General features: G+C 42.4%; 1 protein-coding gene across 1 annotated transcript; it reads left to right on the forward strand.

Annotated features, from left to right (window-relative positions):
• Positions 1-1,917: 1,917 nt before the first annotated feature.
• Positions 1,918-6,266, forward strand: LOC147462823 (P-loop containing nucleoside triphosphate hydrolases superfamily protein). The gene is made up of 13 exons (XM_086485677.1): positions 1,918-2,333; positions 3,323-3,461; positions 3,582-4,082; positions 4,165-4,424; positions 4,503-4,630; positions 4,713-4,831; positions 4,906-4,998; positions 5,081-5,182; positions 5,257-5,359; positions 5,435-5,518; positions 5,593-5,688; positions 5,769-5,896; positions 5,983-6,266. The coding sequence occupies exons 1-13, from the start codon at positions 2,002-2,004 to the stop codon at positions 6,082-6,084; spliced, it is 2,187 nt and encodes a 728-aa protein (XP_086341803.1). The 5' UTR covers positions 1,918-2,001; the 3' UTR covers positions 6,085-6,266.
• Positions 6,267-20,309: the final 14,043 nt, after the last annotated feature.

Below are 20,309 nucleotides of genomic sequence, written 5' to 3' on the forward strand. Positions count from 1 at the left end.
TTGTATCTGGCTTATTTTACCTATATTGTGTGAGCTATTTGCCCCATTGGTGTTGGCCCAAGCTAATTGTATCTAAGCATCAGAAATTCTCCTCTTTTGAGCTGAGTTTTTTTGGGTGTGTGTGTGTGTGTGTCTCTGTGTGGAGTGGGCAAGTGGATAATCTCTCTCCTCTCACTCCATAGGTGTGTTTCCTGTCTCGGCCAGGTGTGTTGTGTAAGCCGAGTGGTGCCCCCTAGTGTGTGTGTGTATCTTCCCAAGAGTGTGTGTCGGGTCGTTATAGAGGCGCTGTGTGTGTTTTCATCCCGCTCACAACGTCGATGCATAGGAGTGCAGCTCGCTTCGCAGGACACCATGCTTTTCTCTGCCTCCTCGAAGCCACCTGCCCCATAGTTATTGAGGATAGTTGTTGAAGCCGCATGTACACGCTGTTGTATAGTAGCACCTCCTTCCATTGCATGCATGTGCTTTAGGCCACGATGGATTTGTTGTTGTTGGTTGCCGACAGCTTGGCTGGATTTGCTCGCAAGCACAACCCTCTGCACGAGGCCCAATAACCCACTACCCCGCAGCCCGAGGCTCCTGGCACATCCTTGCACTGGATCCCGCAACTCAAAGTACGATGAGAACTGAGATCACGGAAGAGAAGGTGGGGGTGTATTTAATCAAAGACCTTCACATGTTGAGTTGCCATTGCAAGGGAGATTTTGTCAATCGACGTGCAAATGCAGAGAGAGAGAGAGAGAGAGAGAGAGAGAGAGAGAGAGAGAGAGAGAGAGAGAGAGAGAGAGAGAGAGAGAGAGAGAGAGAGAGAGAGAGAGAGAGAGAGAGAGAGAGAGAGAGACTCCCAGCTTGCCATCGCATGCAAGGGTGGAGAGGAGGGACGATGTGTATTTGTAGAGGAGTGGTTCCGAATCCGTAGCTAGGTTATAAGCTCAACATCTAGGTGTCATCCTCCATCAATCGAGTAGATCACATCGAGTCGGCGATGTTAATGAGCATACTGCAAAATGCACAAATTAACGTGTTGGTGTTGTTTTGTTATTGCTAATTTTGTGAATGCTGCAGCATGTCAAGCTAAATGCACAACGAGGATATGTGTGGGTGATGTATTAATGAAATTTTTTTATGCAACTGTATGGACACGGAAACACTTTGTGCATTACATTCAAATCGTTTTCTTTTTCTCCAACAAGCTCACAGACTGTTGAAGTTGCTTCCCACCATGCTAACGACTCCTCATCACTTTGATCTACAAGGCAGGAGGTGTGACTTATCGAAGCTTAATGGCTGCAATCTTAAGGGTTTTGCAGCAATGATATACAACTATCCTGGAGGCAAGCAAGTGCGGGAGGCTTCTACGATGGGGCACTCAAATGCGGACCTAGCTGGTGGTATCCAATTAATAGTTGAGAGAAGCAATAGGTGGTCGCTGACATAGGCTTGCAGGAGGTTGAGAGCATGAAGAGGTGTAGCGCTTTGACAAATTTGTGCACGACCTCAGCTTGCAAGACGGGCTACTTGCAAGTGCTCGGTTTCTTGCTCTCGCTAGCTAAGTGCTCGGTCTATGGGGTTGTGGTACGGAGGTGACTTCGTCTTCGCCTATACAAAAGGGGGACTTGGGTGTTTATATGTACAACCTACAAGTGCCACACGTGTATTTGTCTGCAACGAGTTTGCAACGAATTATTAGGGTTAAAATTAGCGTCCTTCATCAGTGAGAGATGGATTGTGATTAACCATGTGTGTGTGTGTGTGTGAGAGAGAGAGAGAGAGAGAGAGAGGCCGCCAGAGGTGGCCGGCCATACTAGTACGAATAACTTGACCACCTTGATTTCTTTTTTCCTCTCTGCCTCCACAAGGGGGGCCACACATACACACACACAATATCGAAAAGAGAACCAAAAAAAAAACCTTTGACAAGTGGGCCTGATTTTTACTCTTCTCAAAATTGTCTGCGAGGCATTTCCCGCTCTTGCGAATGTAGCAGCTAAGCGCGCACGGATGGGGAGCTTGCAGAAGACGATGGCCGATGAGGAGAAGGAATGCAAGCAGGAAACGACGGAGGGGGTTGATGCAGGCCAACCTAGGACAAGGACTTGGAAGCAGGTCGTGGATGAGAAGCTGCAAAGGCTCCACTCTCTGCAGTTCGGAGCAGACCTTGCTCTCGACAAGGGCGATGCAGAGACTGCCCTTGCCCTTGGCCTTTGCTTGTTAGGTTTTCTAGAGAGCGAATGCCACACCCCAGATGATCGCACTGTCATTGCCCCCATCATTGAAGACACCAAACAGCGGATCGATGCTGCTCGAGACATTGCTGCTCCTTCCCTTGACCGGTATGATACTCTTTATCCTTTGTCATCCTCATCAGACTTACCTTTCACTTGTCATTGCCATGAATTCAAGAGAAAACTGTTCTTATTGTTAGCTTGTCAAAATGTTTGCATGTCTTCTGATTTTAATGCGCCTCTCATTGATTTTGAGTGTTATTTCATCAGAACCCCTTTATTACATGAAAGTCTGCATATCTGGTTAGGGTGATTATATGATAATTTCACTTCTCTACTGTTGCGTATTTGGATGATGGCACACACTTTCAATGGCACCCTGGTACTTGCACCACATAGTGTTGAAGAGAAGAGTTCTGCCAGAATAGAGCATCTGCCAATGTTGTATCCTGGTAAGAGAGCTAAGAAGATTAAGTCTGTCAGGCTTCAGCTTCTGTCTCAGTAATTTCATGGCTTGCCCCGCTCCTCTACACACGCGTAAGCATACACTCGAACCTTGCTGAATTGATTGCTAATAATAAACCAGAGATTTTTTTTTCTGCACTAAAAGGAATGTGATGCTCATGAAAGTGCATTCAATCTAGTTGGCTTAACATGGAGCAAACTTACAAATGGCCACCATGAACAAGGTGATGGTTAACCAGGAAGGTCATAGGAGTAATAATCAATCGGATGATAGAGGAATGTGAACTTAGAAGGAAGGTAGCACTTGCAATTTGTGTGAATAGGAGATAATATCGCTAGCAATGGCAAAGTAGTGGATGGGCTTTTCACTTCTATGTGGAAGTAAAAGCAAGCCAAAAGATAATGAAATTTCAATTGGACAAAGAGAAGAGAAGAAAGGAGGAACTATGTTTGCAAAAGCAGCTTGATTGATGTGGGTATCCCTTCTTTACTTGTTGGAGAACTTGATTTTTTGGTTAAATACTCTTTCTACTTGATTTTCAGAATGGTTAAGACTTCAAGCATGACCGAAGCACTAGTAGCTCTCATTTCAAGTGATTAGAAGCCATGCAATGACCTCATGTTTATTTCAGTTGTGCATTTGAACAGGTGAATGGCTACAAGAATAACATTTTCAAGAAGAGTGCAGGAGTGGATTTTAACAAGATTAAGCAGTCCAAGTACTTTCTTCCATACACGAGCTCTCATCTCAAAGCCGATGAGCACAAAAGTGTAAGAATTTCTCGATGAGTGTTGACATCCGCTTTTAAAATTGTGAAGACTGTCATGGAGATACTTAAGAGATTGACTTTCAATGAGGAGACCATCAAGACATTTTGAAATATATTTCAGGTGGATGTCAAATGTGACCCAAGTGTTTCCAGACCAGTTCTCTCAAAAGGTGAAGGCAAAGCAACTCAACAAGGATGTCTGCTTGCAGGTAAGACAACGAAGAGCATATCTCTGAAATCAGAAGCCTCAGGCGAAAGCAGTCCCAAGGTGTGCAGAAATTTAACTCAAGCCAAGTTGACTTCTCTTTATGGTAATGGGAATGGGAATGCAAAGCCTTCTGCTGGGCCAAGCAGGAACAGCAGTGGCATTCCACAAAAGCAGGCTGCTGAAGAAGACCAAATTAAAGTGCTGAAGTCATTGAATGCTATGGGAAGTAGAGCCTCACCTGTATTTGTAGTTGAGGAGGAAGAGAATACTTATGGCTCCTTAAGGAAGCGACGAAAGGCTTTTCACTCAGAAGAATCCAGCTGCGTTTCTAGAGGAGCAGAATCCGGAGCAGTTGGAGATGGAAATGAACAAGAGTCAAGGGCTTCTGGCTTTGTCACAGCAAAGCACAAATGGGTATAGCCTTGATTTCTGTTACGTAGAAAATTTATCAAACTATGATTTACATGTTTTTTCAAACATTGATGATTTTCTGTAGGCCATGGAAAGCATTCAAAAGCGAGGTAGTGGGGCTGCTCAAGTGCAAACTTCCTCGTCAGGCTTTGCGGGTCCCTCTCCTGCCTCATATTCTTCAAATAATAACAGGCAACGCAGCAATGTTCCAAAGATGTTAGGTATGAGCCGTCGCGGCGTTAGAGGAAATTTTGTCCCTCCTGTCCGCTCCAATGGTGGTGGTGCTGGCTATGCAACAACCCCTCGTGGTGCTGCTGAAGGGCTTGAGGAATCAACCCGACGATGGTAGGGTTATATTTCGTTTTCGTCAGCTTTGAGTCTCGATGGAGTAAGTCTGTTTAACTTATGCTACTTTTACTGCAGCTTGGAACTTCTTGTAGGGCCTGACGGTGAGCTACCAGATAAGCTAAAGAATGTGGAGCCCAAGCTGATCGAGCATATAAGCAATGAGATAATGGATCAGGATCCCAACGTGCGATGGGATGATATTGGCAAGTGGTCATTCACTTGGCATCAATGCATGTGTGGGGGTTTTGGTTTTCTAAAAGACTCTAATTTGATATGTTTCCTCAGCGGGGTTAGAGCATGCAAAGAAGTGTGTCACAGAAATGGTAATTTGGCCGCTATTGCGGCCAGATATTTTTCAAGGTTGCAGGTCTCCGGGTAAAGGTCTTCTTTTGTTTGGCCCGCCGGTACGTATTGAAGCAAGAGATTGGATATAAATGGCTAATGTGGATAAGTGAGTTTCTAGTGGTTTTGATGCTAGGGTACGGGTAAGACAATGATTGGTAAAGCAATAGCAGGGGAGGCAAAAGCAACATTTTTCTCAATTTCTGCGAGCTCATTAACTAGTAAATGGGTATGCTTAATCAAGTAGCCAAGTGGTTATGTCTTAGGAGCTTGTAAACAAGTATTGTTCCTTATTCAGAGTCTTATTACAGATTGGAGAAGGGGAAAAGCTGGTTAGGGCACTTTTTGGAGTCGCAAGCTGCCGTCAACCAGCAGTCATATTTATTGATGAGATAGATTCCTTGCTGTCACAGGTAGGGATGGTAGTGGGGCTCCTTGCATAGGCTATGTACACTTGTACAATATGATAAATTAATTTTTCTCGCAGCGCAAATCTGATGGAGAGCATGAGTCCAGCAGGAGATTGAAGACTCAGTTTCTAATTGAGATGGAGGGGTGTGGAAGTGGTATTGATCAGCTACTTCTTATAGGTAAAGTCTGGTTGCAGCAAAGCTTTTCTAGGGCTTCACTGTGCTGGAAAGTATGAAACAATGATTTGTAAGCAGGGGCTACGAACAGGCCTCAGGAGCTCGATGAAGCTGCCCGAAGACGCCTGTCGAAGCGTCTTTACATACCATTGCCTTCTGCAGGTTCACTCTTTTGTCTGTTGGTTTTGTGTTTTTGACTTTATTTCAAAAAGACCGATCCTTACTCGGGTACACAGACGCTAGGGCTTGGATAGTCCGTAATCTTTTGAAAAAGGATGGCTTGTTTACGCTGTCAGAGGAGGACATCTCTAAAATTTGTGCTGGGACAGAAGGTATGGCAATCTTGGTTATCAAACGAAATCCCAAAGAATGAACTGTTTTACCAGAAGTTTTGGATTTGACTTCTTTTCAGGCTACTCTGGATCAGATATGAGCAATCTAGTAAAAGAAGCTTCTATGGGTCCGCTTCGAGAGCTCCTGCTCCAAGGGACTGACATCAACAAGTTGAGGAAAGAAGAGATGAGGCCTGTTATGCTGAAGGCAAGTTGGCTTGTAGCTGGCCTTGATAAAACTTTCAACTGCAACGTGGTTGAAAAGTAAGCAACGTTTATGTGTTGGCTATGCAGGATTTTCAAGATGCGTTACTGCATGTCAAACCATCTGTATCTCAGAGTGAGCTTGGCAATTACGAAGACTGGAACCGTCAGTTTGGAAGCCACTCTTTGTAGGAATGAGTTATGTGGAATCTGTGAAAAAAGTAGTCTTTAATCCCTAATTGTATGTCATCTGTGCTCAAAATGGGAGTAACGCCTCTGCATGGGCATCATTGGGGCTGTGTAAATTTCCCCTTTTGTTGGGTATATGTATCATTAAGGAATGTGTGCCAAGATAATCAAAGCTGTTGTCTTTATATGGAAAATTCTCAGTATGGGTGATCTTTGACAAACATGTGAGAGACCAGCTACTTGGGCATGAAAGGTAATATGAATCCTGGTCTTGTAAGGGGTGGAACACATTAATAGCCTCAAATCATTTTTGACATGGGAGAAGAGTAGTGCTATGTTCATGGGGGTCCAGTTGGGCATATTGTTTCCTCGGCTTCTTGAGAGGTTGGTTGATTGCTAGCATTTCCTGATGCTGGTATAACTGCATCTTACTAAGGCCCGTGTCACTCATTCAGACGGTGGCTCACTGTGGAAAACAGTTGATTGTGAAGACTACATGAACCATATCCACTTTTTATTGTAGCACTTGTTGATGCTGTCATAGCCATTTTTGGGTCCTTTTGTTCCTGATTGCGGTCCCTGTACCAATGCACGGACTGGCAATTCATGTCTGTCCCCATTCCTAGTTTTTCCACCATTTTGTGTTCCATGTGACTAGGTCAATGTTATAAGCATTTGTTATAAAAGGCTGATGCCATAGTGATTTGAATGGACATTTAGATGGCTGTTTCTGCAACTAGGCAGTAGTGGGCTGATTGTTGTGATGGAGGAAATGATGCGAACCTTTGGCATAAATAGATTCAGTGGACCAAAATCTTTTGATGTCAAAGGTCATTATGTATGTTATCATCTGCACTTTTCAGAGTAGTAAATATAAGACAAATATGTTGAATGATACAACTATTGAAGGCATCATTTCAATTCAATCATCCTCTTCTCTGGTTAGAGCTTGCCAAGTTACAAGCTTCATTGATTAATTCTTGAATTTCACCTTTTCACTAGTGATGCTTCTGTGAATCCATGAATGATTTAGGAATTTTTATTCTCTTAACTGGTCCTTAGCACAAAACCCTTATGGAATATCAAATCCAAAATTGGGTAGACTAATCCTTCCCTTACTAGAAAGGCTCGTTTCCAGATAATATGACTTCATCCACTCCATATTTGGTTGTGGTTGAAATGTGATACAAATAAAATAGAATGGATCTCCTTGCATTCTCAAACTGCAAAGGGGATAGATCTTGATCTGAAGACTTGTTGGATAGATCTTTGGGGTCTTGGGGATGTTCATACTATGGTAAAGCTTATTTTCTTCTTCTTGGGTTTGGAAGCTTAAGCTTTAAGATGTTTCTGATTCAAGTAAAGTTTAATTGCAGTGAACCCTACTCAAGTTGGGAGTCGATCCTTACTTGTGAGGGTTCGAAGTTTAAATCAATTGCGGGTGCCCAAGATTATACTAGAACAAACATGAGAGGATACCTTTATTTATTATCTCCCAAGGAGCTACAATTGCTTCTATGTTGGGAGCACCGTAGATCTTGGGCTTTTGAGGACAATGTAAACTCGGAAAAAATGTAAACTCGGGTACTCGAGTTTACCCCCCCTCCCCCCCGGGAGGCTTGAACCCATAACTTGGGGTATGGGAGCTGTTTGGTCTAACCACATTCTCCGTGCACATCACTTGTGGAATGTGGATGTTTCCATGGAGTTTTGGCATGCAAATGTATTGTGGTGGGAAAAAATAAACTCGGGCATTTTTGCGACAAGATCTACGACGGGTGCCTCATGTCGGGGCCCAAAATTGATGGGAGCATTTGATCCCATTTTCCATGCCCGTGTTAGATATACTTGAGGGTAAGTGGGTCAAAGAGGTGGACCATAATGAAACTCGAATCTCATGCGTCCATGGTGATGGATGCTCCTTTGCTTCTCCCTCCTTTTCCAAGACTCCCCTCCTCACAATGGCTATGGCGGTTGCATTCTCTTCCAAGTTGCTCCCTCCTCTCTCAAGCTCCTCCCTCCCTAGTGTGGTTGGATCCCTCCCTCCTCCCTCTTCTCCCAAGTCCTCCCTCCTCTCCATGCTTGAAACCTCTCTTCATTGGACTCCTATTTTTGTAATCCTTGGTGCTGGGGTTATACTTTGTTTTTAAAAGAGAACACGTTGCACCAAGGTTTAGGGTGCTAGTGTTATTTTTCTCTACCTTTTTGCCAAGGGCACGCGCGAGGAGGATTCACACCCATTACCAAGACTGCTCCTCACCATGGTTGCGATGGCTCCAAGCTGCTCCCTCCTCTCTCAAGCTCCTCCCTCCCTGGTGTGGTTGGATATTTCCCTCCCTCCTCTCCATGCTCGGAACCTCTCTTCATTGGACTCGACTTCCATCTTTTGCCTAGCTTTCTCGCATTTCCTATTGGTAATCCGAAGATGAGATACCGGGGAGAGAGAGAGAGAGAGAGAGAGAGAGAGAGAGTGTTCTTTTGGGTTTTTGCCTACAATTTTGAAGTGGGTGGAGGAGCACAATCGCTAGAGAAGATACTCCACCATACAACTACTACTCCCTTACATCACAATAGGGAGAGAAGAAACTGCACCATATAGCTATTGCTCCCTCATATCACAAGTGTTCTAGGGATGCAATGCCCTTGGTGCTTGGGTTTACACTTTGATTTTTTTGAGAGGACAAGCTGAATGAGAGTTGAGGCTGCTAGAGTTGAATGTCTATTTTTTTGCAACGGGCATGGGTGATGAGGACTCACATCCATAAACTGGGATCTAGGAAGGTCAATGCACTAAGTGCCGAGGTTTACACTATACTTTTTTTTGTAGAGGACAAGAAGAAAGAGGATTAGAGTATCGGTGTTTAATCTCTTCTTTTTTGCAACGGGTAATCTCTACTTTTTTGCAAAGGACATGGGTGATGAGGATTCACATCCATAAATTGGAACCTAGGGAGGCTAATGCCCTTGGTGCTCGGGATTATACTTTGTTTTTAATAGAGAACAGGTTGCATTAGTGTTTGAGGTGCTAATGTTGTTCGATCTCTACTTTTTTGCAAAGGACACATGGATGTGAGGAGGATTCACATCCATGAATGGGGACGTAAGGAGGTCAATGAGCATTGATCAATCTATAAACAAATACATGCAAGAGGAAAATGCTGAGTGTCTTGTGTCATTATTCTTTGCTCTTACCTCTCCCCTCTCACCATGCCTATGTAGCACTCCGCTCCGGGAGGTGCACTCACACATTCTCTCAAGCTTTATCTCGCTCTCTATTTCTCTCCTATCAATCTCACCTTGCATTTGTGTGCCTACGATACTTCAAGCATGCAAATTTGTAGTATGTGGCTCGTAGAATGGTATTTTGGGTTTTTTTGTAGGGACAATTCACATCCATCTAAAGCAGTGGTATCATAGCGAAGGTCGATGTACAAATGTTTGATATGGAGGATTTCTATTTGCAATATTGATGGAGCTAAGTTATTTCTAAATTTTATCTACTAATTTGCTTTCCTTGTGTTTATAGACATTGCTTTTTTTTTTTTTGTTTTCATCGTCAAAGCTCTTGATATATGTATTGAGCGAGTTTATGGCTTTTGCATGTTTCCAATGGGGGGTGTATAGGCTCATAAGAGACATGCATTATAACAAAATGCTTTTAATTAAACACATAGAAGGTATGTGCCTACCATTTTGAAAAATGAAACTTAGATCATATTCTACTGTGATGGTCTGTGTGTGTGTGTTGCAGATGCAAAGTGAAGGCCTTTCTCATATGCAATCGCCTACGCTTTCACCTTGAACGCCAATGGCTTCACAAGGTGCAATGTGCAAAGAGCGAAGGACTCTCTCTCTCTCTCTCTCTCTCTCTCTCTCCGCGTGTGTGCTAACTGCTCCATAGCCATAGTGCAGGAGATGTACGAGGAGATGGAGAAGGCGGTCTGGTTGGAGAGTCGGCGGAGAACTTTAGCACAGAGGGAACAACACACAAGAGGGAACAACACACAAGAGAGCTTTGTAGGGTAAAGGGGGGAGGGGAATCTTACGAGAATTGATTTTAAAAAAAAACAACAACCCAACATGTGAGTAGTATATGTATGTACATCGATTGGTGGAAACATCTTTGTAGCCTGGTAGATTAAATAATTTTAGATAACACAGTTTGATAAGAAGAAGAGATGGAGGGAATCTCTCACCTCAAGGGAAGGAAGAAGATGGGCTTTTATTCATCAACACCATGCAACCATCTACCTGAGATCAAGGTGTGAGAGTTAAGGGAGAACTGTACCACATTCCCAAGCAACGAATAGCCATCGTGGGACACTATGCCAATACACCATTCAAGGGAAATTTTTCTTTTTGCATTGACGATGACCCGATGACGGTTACGAATAGGGCAAGGAGAGTATAGCTTGGTGCTGGCGCATAAGCACTTGAAGCGCAGTAGAGGCGAGGGTGGCAGTGGGGATCCAAGTCCAGGACTGGAGGCGCCATGACAACCACAATAGGGACGCCTTGGGCTTGCTGCATCACCATAGGGGCAGCGATCGACAGACGAGGACCAGCAACTAGTTAACAGCATGCAAGGGTACTCCCCCACTCGCACTTATGCACTGTTGCAGCCCTTGACTCGCATATAAAGGCGGCTCAGATTATGGCTCTCTCCATCATGCACTCACACTCAGCTGCCATGCAACTCTCTCTCTCTCTCTCTCTCTCTCTCTCTCTCTGCCATTCGTCCAAAATGGTTTCATTTTCTTTTCTCTCCCGCTACACACATGCCCACAAGCTGCAACGCATTATCCTGCTCCACTTTTTGGCTCTAGTTGCCGTAGATGATAGGTCACACACACACAACCACCTTTGTGAACTCCTCAACGCTCGCAGAGGCCGTAAGATAATCGGATTCAGTCCCGAAAGAGTTGGTCTAACGGTAAGGCTTTGGCCTCTCAACCTATGGGTTGTGGGCTGTTAGGGTAGGGCACACTCTAGAGGGACACCTTGTGCTCACCTTGTCTTCACGTTGCTAAGGTTCTTGCCCTTGGAAACTCGAGTGCATCCTCCTCTTGGGGTGGGTCATCCGAGGAGGAGGTTCTTAGTTGGTTGCTACGAGTTCTCTCCGTCGTTTCCAACACATGGCCGTGGTATGCCTACGTGTGGCTCTTGCTCGATGGTACATGCAACCCTTTCCCGACCATGTGACATGGCTAATATTTGGAAGGGATAAGCACCTCCCCCTGTGGGCCCTCTGGTGTGTCGAAAAAAAAAAAGATTATCAGATTCAAAGTCTAGACACCAAAAACCCACTATGTCCCTACAATTTTTTTGCATTTCTTTCCATAGGAATCTACGGAGATGCTGTAGTGGGTTTGGGTCAAATAAGGCAAAGGCGACAGATGGGGAGAGAGAGAGAGAGAGAGAGAGAGAGAGAGAGAGAGAGCTGTCGTGAATCGGAAAGGATGAGAGAGAGAAAAAGAGAGAGGGAGATGCCATTTGTCCCGATGGAATGTGATGTTCTGGCTGCCAATCGTGTGGATGGAGTGTGTCATAGCCAAGGCAGTAGAGACAGGGATTAATTGTTTCACGATCATCTGGATGCAGTCCGGTGGCAATGGCGCTTCCCGATTGTGAACAAACTGTGTTCAAACAGGGTGAGGGTAAGGGGAATATACAAAAGTTGGCCATTGTCCGTTTTTAGCATAAGGGGCAAAGGCGAGCAAGCTACGGAGGATGTAGCAATGGTCTCTCTGTCTGTTGAGCATGCTGAGTGTGGCGAGATGGCGGGGTTACAGCTCCGGTTTGCTGTGGGCTTGGGCAACGGTGAGGGAGGGCAAAAGGAAACGACCATCGCGATGCAGGCGAAGGTGCATGGGGGTCACAGATTCCATCGTGCACGGGGGACGACGGGTGTGTGACGTGGAGGATAACTTTTCCTTCTGAATTGATGATTCGAAACGAATCATCCTTGGAAATTAATTAATGAAAGTGGGAATAGACCCAATATATGTCCAAAACAAATCATTGAACATTTGGCTTGCTTTATGCTAATAGCTACATAAATATTTATCTAATTCTAATGCGTGCTTAAATGCTATACTTAACCTTGGGAAGAACCTCATTCTTGTCCGATACCTTGAAGACCCGACCAAAGTCTAGGATAATCAGACGATTGGATTAGCTAAATCGCTTGGTCACGATACCTTGCCCATGTTAGGTCTTATGTTCAAAGCAACACATACGGAGTGGTAATGGTAGACATGATAGCAAAAGTGCATGCAACAACCCGAGCTTGTACCATGGGTGGTTAACACATAGAGAATGCTAAGAAGACGATGATATTGAAATTAGCGTTGCAAAAAAACATACACAACTCGGAGAAGACGAAGGAAGCTCAAGGCACACAAGAGAGATTGTTTTACTTAGTGTACAATGGAAAGATAAGATAGCCCTAGAGTGATGGACGTATATATAGTGCACGGGGAAAAAAACCTCGTAGTGAAGAAAAAAATGCCGTGACGGTCCTAAGTGTGTTCACACACATCACTAGCACATGTATATGGTAACAAATCCCCCCCTGGGAGTGATGCTGTGAACGAGAGCTAGCACCTAGAGTATAGGGAAGTGCCATGCCCCTAGGACATGATCAGTCCACAAAGGGGAGTAAGCCGAAAGCTTTGCGAAAAGCTTCAAACTTCTCACGAGACAATGTTTTTGTGAAAAGATCTGCAAGGTTGTCCTGTGTTGGCACATAAGCTGACATAGTGGTAATGTACCTCAATGTGCTTTGTTCGAGCATGAAAAACTGGGTTCCTCGCAATTGCTAATGCGCTCTGGTTGTCAGTGTAGTTAGTGTTGGCAGTGTCCCGTCCAACACCCAAATTAGCCATAAGGAGTCTGAGCCATACACACTTAATCGTAGATGTGAAGACTGCCCTGCACTCAGCCTCACAATTGGAAGTGGCCACAATAGGTTGCTTCTTGCTCAACCATGATATTCATGAACTGCAGAGCACTCGTGGACACTCGTGTGTCAGAACAATGAGTCCAAGAGTAAAAAAAAGCATGTAAATCTGGCAGAAATGATCTCCCCTGGGATAAAACAAGCCAAGATGTAAAGTGCCACTCAAGTAGCGACCTCAAGTAGCAAAAAATCATCTTGACATCCTGCCAATGCTTAGACCCTGGGCTATGCATGAATCTGCTGATGTGCGAGACTGCAAACTGAATATCCGGCCTCGTGTTGCATACATAAATAAATATCTGTCCTCGTGTTGCATACATAAATAAGGCAACCAACAACAATTTGGTAAAGAGTGACATTGACAGGATCACCAACATCATGAAGACCCAATTTCAAACCTCTTTCCATGGGAGTGGCAATAGGTTTGCAATCCTCAAGTCGAAACTCACATAGAAATGTCTCCTATGTAACTTGTCTAACACAAGGCAATACCACCATCACACTGCTTAAATTGTATACCCAAGTAATGATACAACAACCCTAAATCTTTCATCTTGAAAGTAGCATTCAAATCAACTTTAAATTCAACAATATTTCTCTCATTTGGTCCAGTGATCACCAAATCAACTACATAGAGAACCACAATGAGAAGTACATCACCCTCACGCTTTACATACAATGTGCTTTTTGTTGGACTATTACAAAAGCCTCATTTTGACCAAATAAATGTAAGCATTCTCATACCAAGCAGGAGGAGATTGCTTCAACCCATACAAAGCTTTCTTACATTTGCACATTTTATGTTCATGCCCTTTAATGAAAAAACCGCGAGGTTGCGTTACATAAACTTTCTCAAATATGTCACCATTCAAGAAAGTAGTAACAATGTATGACTAATGAACATCCCAACCAAAATGAGCTACCAATGCACATAGAAAATGCACAGTAGTCATACGACAGGTGGGAGCAAAGGTCTCTTCATAATCTATGCATTTTTGTTGTGCATAACCCTTTGCAACAAGTCAAGCCTTATAGCGCTCAATCTCACCATCCGGCTTGCGTAAATTCAACTTGTGAACCACCTTCGTACCAGTGGCCTTTTTGGCAGGAGGAAAATCACATAAAGTCCATGTGTCATTTTCTATAAGTGCATCATATTCAGATTGCATGACAGCCATCCAATTTTCTAATTTTGTGCTTTATCAAAAGATAGAGGTTTCTCAACATCACATAAACTAGACACATCCAAAGCATAACAATCTGATGCATAAAATGCATGGCGAGAACTTGAACAAGTATGCCTAGACAAAGGTGCATCCAATTTACTGTCACGCAAAGTATGCACTAGTCATTTTGGCATTCCTCTAGCTTGCTCATTCTCAGCCCTTTCCTCATCAAGTATATCATGTACACCTGCATCAGTAATAGGCTGATCTATAGCATTTTCAAAACCCCCATAGGCTGTACATTTTTCTCATTGAAATTTACATTCAAACTTCCACACACAACATCCCGTGAAACCAAAATACGCTTTGTTTGCAGATAATACAACCGGTAACCTTTGCTTTCACCACTATAAACAACAAAAATACATTTAACAGCCTTATCATCCAATTTTTTACGCTTCATTTGTGGCACCAAAGCATGCCAAACAACCAAAAATAGCACGTGCTTAATAAAAGGCTTTCTATCATGCAATGATTCATAGACTATAAAGCTTTCATAGGACATATGTTAAGCACATGAGTGGCACACATAATAGCCTCAAGCTAAAATGAATGTGGTAAAGCTTGACTTTTGACCATTCATCTTGCCATTTTTGTAAGCGACTTCTTTTTTCTCTCTGTAACACCATTTTACTGAGGTGTATCCGAAACTGTACATTGGTGTTTTATCCCCGGACTAGCCAAAAATGCAGTAAATTCATGAGACATATACTCCCCCCCTCTATCAAAATGGAGGGTGCCCATAGTATATTTCAAGACATTTTCAGCCACAACCAAAAATTGCTTGAAGCACGTAAACACTTCTAACTTTGCTTTAAGAGAATACACCCATGCATGCCTAGAGCACACATCAATGAAAGTCACAAAGTAAAGGTAATTGCCCAAGGACAGGTTTGCATGGGCCCACAAACATCACTATGAACAAGCTGCAACCAGCATGTGGCACTAACTGTTGGAAACTTCGAACACTGCATCTTACCCAAAATACAGCCTTCACAAACATATTTGACAGGTGCTTTAAGTGGCGGCAAAGAAGCAACCATATCAGATTTCTGCAAACGCAGCAAACTAGCAAAATAATTTGGAAAATTTTGGGGTCTTCTTGTAAGAGTTTCCACCTCAGCAAATTTTTCATTCAATTCTTTTAGCACAAAAGTATTTTTAACTTATAGAAAAAATCTATCAATAAGGTAAAACAGAGATTTTGTGTTGCAAGGATTAATATTTTGCTAAAAGTTTGTGCCTTAAAGCCTTCCTACAATATCTACATGGAGGTTTTACTTTAAAATAAGAGAGGGAAAGTTCAAACTCATTTGAGTTTAAAAAAAATTGGCGGCTGCACAAATCTATTTCTATGGCAAACTTTTACAAAGATCAACCATTTTGCTAAACAATCCTTGATTATGGACAATGCACAATCTAGCAACCAATCTTCTTTACTCTTTAAGCGTAAATATAATCTCCATATAGACATAGACACAAATTATGAGCCCATTCAAAAAAGGAATAGATCTTTCACACTTATGAAGCTGTAGATGGATCACTTGAGACACACTTGAAACAAACCCTTTGAAGAGCAAAATATTATTTTCCAAAGAAATCATTGCTGAGCTTGAAATTGAGGTGAGAAGGATAGGATAAAAGCCACTCCACTTGGTATTCGTCAAAGATGGAAGATGGAGAAGTGTTTCCACCATTGAAACCCTCAAAGTTGGGAGTGGAGATCTCAAGCGCAATAAGGTATATCGTTATGGTACATATTCTTGTTGTAACAAAGTATAGATTATTAGCTAATAAAAAATAAGTTTTTGCGGATGCAAGCTTCATTCCAAAAAGGAAAATATTGATCCTCAAATGGCCAAATCTTCATATTCCTCTTTGATTGCACTTAATGTTGCAAAAGAGATTTTGGATGCCTCAAAGTTCAAGAAGATAAAGCAGGATATGATCAGTGATTTTCTACAAAGCACAACCATTGATACTTTAGATGTTCAAAGTGTCATAGATAATTGTGACATCAGCCAAAAAGGATATTCAAGTATGGTTCAATTATGAGGGGATTTTCATACTTAAACACACACTCCTTTTCCCTACTAGTCTTTGGTCGGACTAGTGCCATACTTAACAATTGATATTAGATAATATAATAGATAATAATATAGCTACTCCAATTTATCCCGACTTCAATCAAACAATTTTTGTCAGGATATGGGTATTCATACCCTAAGAATTGGATTGCCTGATCTCTAATACAAGTTACATTATTACTAGCTTGATCCACCCAATCCAAAAGGATGGGTCAGGGCTCTCTGCTCCTAAATTGGTCAAGAATCTACATGCTTACATATAATCCATATTCTGTAATCAATGTCCACCCTTGAGAAGGTGTGGAATTTCAAGTGATCTTTATCTTGCAGGATTGGAGTATTGTATAGTAACCACCATGACGACATTTCACAATTTTGGAGTGACACATCAACCAAAATCACGAGATGTCAGGTATGTAGTTTGCATAGTACCTTACTCTCCTCCTTGAAGGACCCCTTTATCATACAACAATTGGGTATTCTTACATCTAAACACGGTTCAACATATTACAGATGGTCCTAGAACTGCTATAATTTTTTACTTGACTCACCTAATCCAAAGAGATGGGTTGGGGCCACGGCTCCTAATCTGGTCAAGCACACATATAATCTACTTCTATTACCTTAGAATAGCAGATTCTCTTTGACTCTACACCTAACAAAGTATACTTAATGAGATGGATGTTTTAGGAATGTGACACGTATACTTATTAGCCCTATTGGCACCAATTTACTTGCTATAGGGCACCAATTTACCTGCTATAATTATTTTTGACTTGACCCACCTAATCCAAAGGGATGGGTTGAGGCCACGGCTCCTAATCTGATCAAGCACATATTTTGTATAGTTCTATTACCTTAGATTGGTAGTTTCTCTTCGACTCGGTATTTCACAAAGGATACATAATCAATTGGCCTTTTTTAGGATGGGATGCATGTATTATTTAGCCCTATTGGCACCATTGTACCAATATGGTAACCCTTTTCCATATGATAAATACCTCTATGGACACTTCATAATGATTTATTGGATATTTTTGTTGCTAAATTATTCATATTTGGTTGGGGGTAGGGTTCCACATGGTGGGCCCTGCCTCCCACCATGTGGATCCTTTCCTCAGGGATGGGGGAGGGCCGCACACACACACACACACACACACACACACACACACACACACACACACACACACACACACACACACACACAAATATGTGCACAGTCTCTCACACTCTCTGATTGTCTTTATGTTTAGAGAATGGATCTCTCCTCAAGAAGGGGAAATGCTACACACACACACACACACTCCTAGGTGTACAAGACACAAACTATTCTCATCCTCTAAGTTGGCTATTGCTCCATATCCGACCTTCGCACAACCAGGGACTCTGGCTTACTGATTTAACAAATAAGCGGTAATGGCACCTACCCATAAACCCTATGGATATCCCCTCTCACATCGGACTTTGCTATTGTTTAGATGTGATCACCTCTAGCTCTTAAAATAGTAGGTTAAATTAACATATTTTAAGTGAAGTCACACACACGCCATTAAATCTCTCTCTCTCTCTCTCTCTCTCTCTCTCGGATAATCTCTATGGTGGTCGCAAACACACATTCAATCACACACACCCACACATTCACACATTTTCCTTGGGTTTGGACAAAAAGGAAGTTATATTTACTTTCAAGAGCTATCTATAGTTTGGTAGACATGCGCTTATTTTTCTAATGGGCTCATATCTTCAACTGGACCTCTATCACACTCCCCTTCTCAATGGGCTCATATCTTCAACTGGACCTCTATCACACTCCCCTTCTCAATGGCACTTTATGAAGGAGAAGCCTGTCATGCACATGGGTAGAATTAAAGAGGGGATGCCTACCTTTGGTGGCGAGTCTCCTATAATAATGAACAAAAGACTTGACAGCCTTGCATAATCGACACACACACACACACACACACACACACACACACACACACACACACACACACACACACACACACACACACACACACACACACATTATATTGACATGGGCCACATTTAGATAAATCCCACAATTTTATGCACATGCACACACATACACACACTTTGATGTACTTATTTTTGAGGGATGCTTATTTGTTGAAAAAAATGACACAGGCAACTACTTCACTTGCAGAGGAGTGATGGACGGTAATGATGACAGAGTATGGCTTCGGGCAGTATACAATTTTGGTTATTTACAAGCCAGGCTGATCCTTTGGATAATGATTCCAGCAAGAAACAATTGTGTAGGTTTCAAAACAACAGATGTATAATCTTTTTTTTAAAAAAATATTTTGTCTCAGTATCAATTATGGTGGGTACAGGTTTTTTTTGGCATTTTATACCATTAGATCCGTGAGCAAACTTGCCCAAGGAAAATAGGTGTGCAGTTGTAACTTATACACCTCCAGCATGGAACATTTTCTTATTATTTTTTTGGTTTTTAGTGGAGGACGAATGTATAAACCCTTCCAATATCATTTGATAAATATGTTTAAATTCTAAGTATGGTTGTTCGATTGATGCAATAAACACAGGATGAATACTTATTCCACAATATACCGGTTGTTTTTTATACAAAAAAACTACAAACAAATGAAGTTTTGATGGTAAATGCCAAACAATACACCTTGGCCCTGAGTTTCTGTAACTTTTCAATTCTAAAAAAACTAATTCTTCCCAAGGTTAAAAAGCTCTTTAAAGTGTATCTGATAAGATTAAGAGAACGAAGGAGCCATATTGGGGTAGGTACAACTGGCCCAAAAAAAATCACGCTAGGAGCATTAAGGGCACCACATAGGTACTTGGGTTATATATACAGCTTGAGCAATGACTCAAAACGCAAGGATATCTCTATAGCACTCATGCACAACCATAGTAAGGCAGCATCACACAACACACACACACACACACACACACACACACACACACAGAGTACGAATAGCCATGGCAATTCGTGCTCATAGGAAATAGTGAAAGCAATTTCTCCATCTCTACACAACTCTCAATGCAAGCAAAACACAAAGCCTTGGGTGGCGCAGAGTGTAAGAACTAGGGTTGCTAGACCAAGGATCCTCCTCCCAACCTCCCATTATATAGGCGGGATCCTAGCCCCTTGCCCTAGACGGATCCCCTGTCCACACTGTCTAGCCCAGCCCCTGGCCGTAGTCCATGACCGCCCTACTCCTTAGGTTTGGGCCTTGCCGCTAGAGAACCTTTGTCCTGACATTACTCCCCCCTTAAGGAAGATTTTTCATCCTCGAAAACACAAGTAGTAATATCTTCTTAAGAAAAAGGATGTTTTCTTTATTGACGTCCCATACGTGGGCCAGTTGTCTATATGACCGATAATTGGTGTCGTGAGGAGGTTCAATGAAACCAAAAGCGACATCTTGATTTTCAACATTGTTGTCCTTTTGCAACCACTTGGGTCTAAATGGTAACTCCATTTATAACTCACTTGAGTACTGTAAAGGAGTAACCACAACTAAAAGTTGTCCAAAGGCATAACTAGTTTTCAGATCTTCTGAGGGTACTGGAATAATGCAAGAAAACCTTGGCACAACTTTCCATGAAGTTGTGAGCCAGATTTCCAACTTGCGTGAGTATCTTAAAAAGCTTATAGCTACTAAGAAGTAGAATAGGGTGTGTCCTTATGTCGGACTTCTAAACATTTTGGAACACACAGAACTACATATTCACCCCTAATAAAGGTTACCTTCCAACATACTTTGTCAACACACCTACTAAGTCCTTGATGTAGGAAACTATTGACGGTATCTAACTCCACCACAACAGGTGTTCAAAGTTGAAAACCTTACTTACACAAATTCTAGAATAGGGAGAGAATCACCCATTTAGAAATGCGTTGTGCTAACGTGTGCTCTTAGCAGATCCTTTAGCAAAAAAATACTTGTAAGCTGC

Source organism: Adiantum capillus-veneris, chromosome 2 (assembly GCF_014529385.1).
Source record: "Adiantum capillus-veneris isolate H3 chromosome 2, ASM1452938v2, whole genome shotgun sequence".
NCBI classification, from domain to species: domain Eukaryota; kingdom Viridiplantae; phylum Streptophyta; class Polypodiopsida; order Polypodiales; family Pteridaceae; genus Adiantum; species Adiantum capillus-veneris.

What these genes read in the sequence shown, in the direction of transcription:
- LOC147462823 (XM_086485677.1), top strand. Translation starts at nt 2,002, where the DNA reads ATGGGGAGCTTGCAGAAGACGATGGCCGATGAGGAGAAGGAATGCAAG. An exon ending in GCTGCTCCTTCCCTTGACCG is followed by an intron (nt 2,334 to 3,322) that starts GTATGATACTCT and finishes TGTTTATTTCAG; the next exon opens with TTGTGCATTTGAACAGGTGA. An exon ending in TGAGGCCTGTTATGCTGAAG is followed by an intron (nt 5,897 to 5,982) that starts GCAAGTTGGCTT and finishes TTGGCTATGCAG; the next exon opens with GATTTTCAAGATGCGTTACT.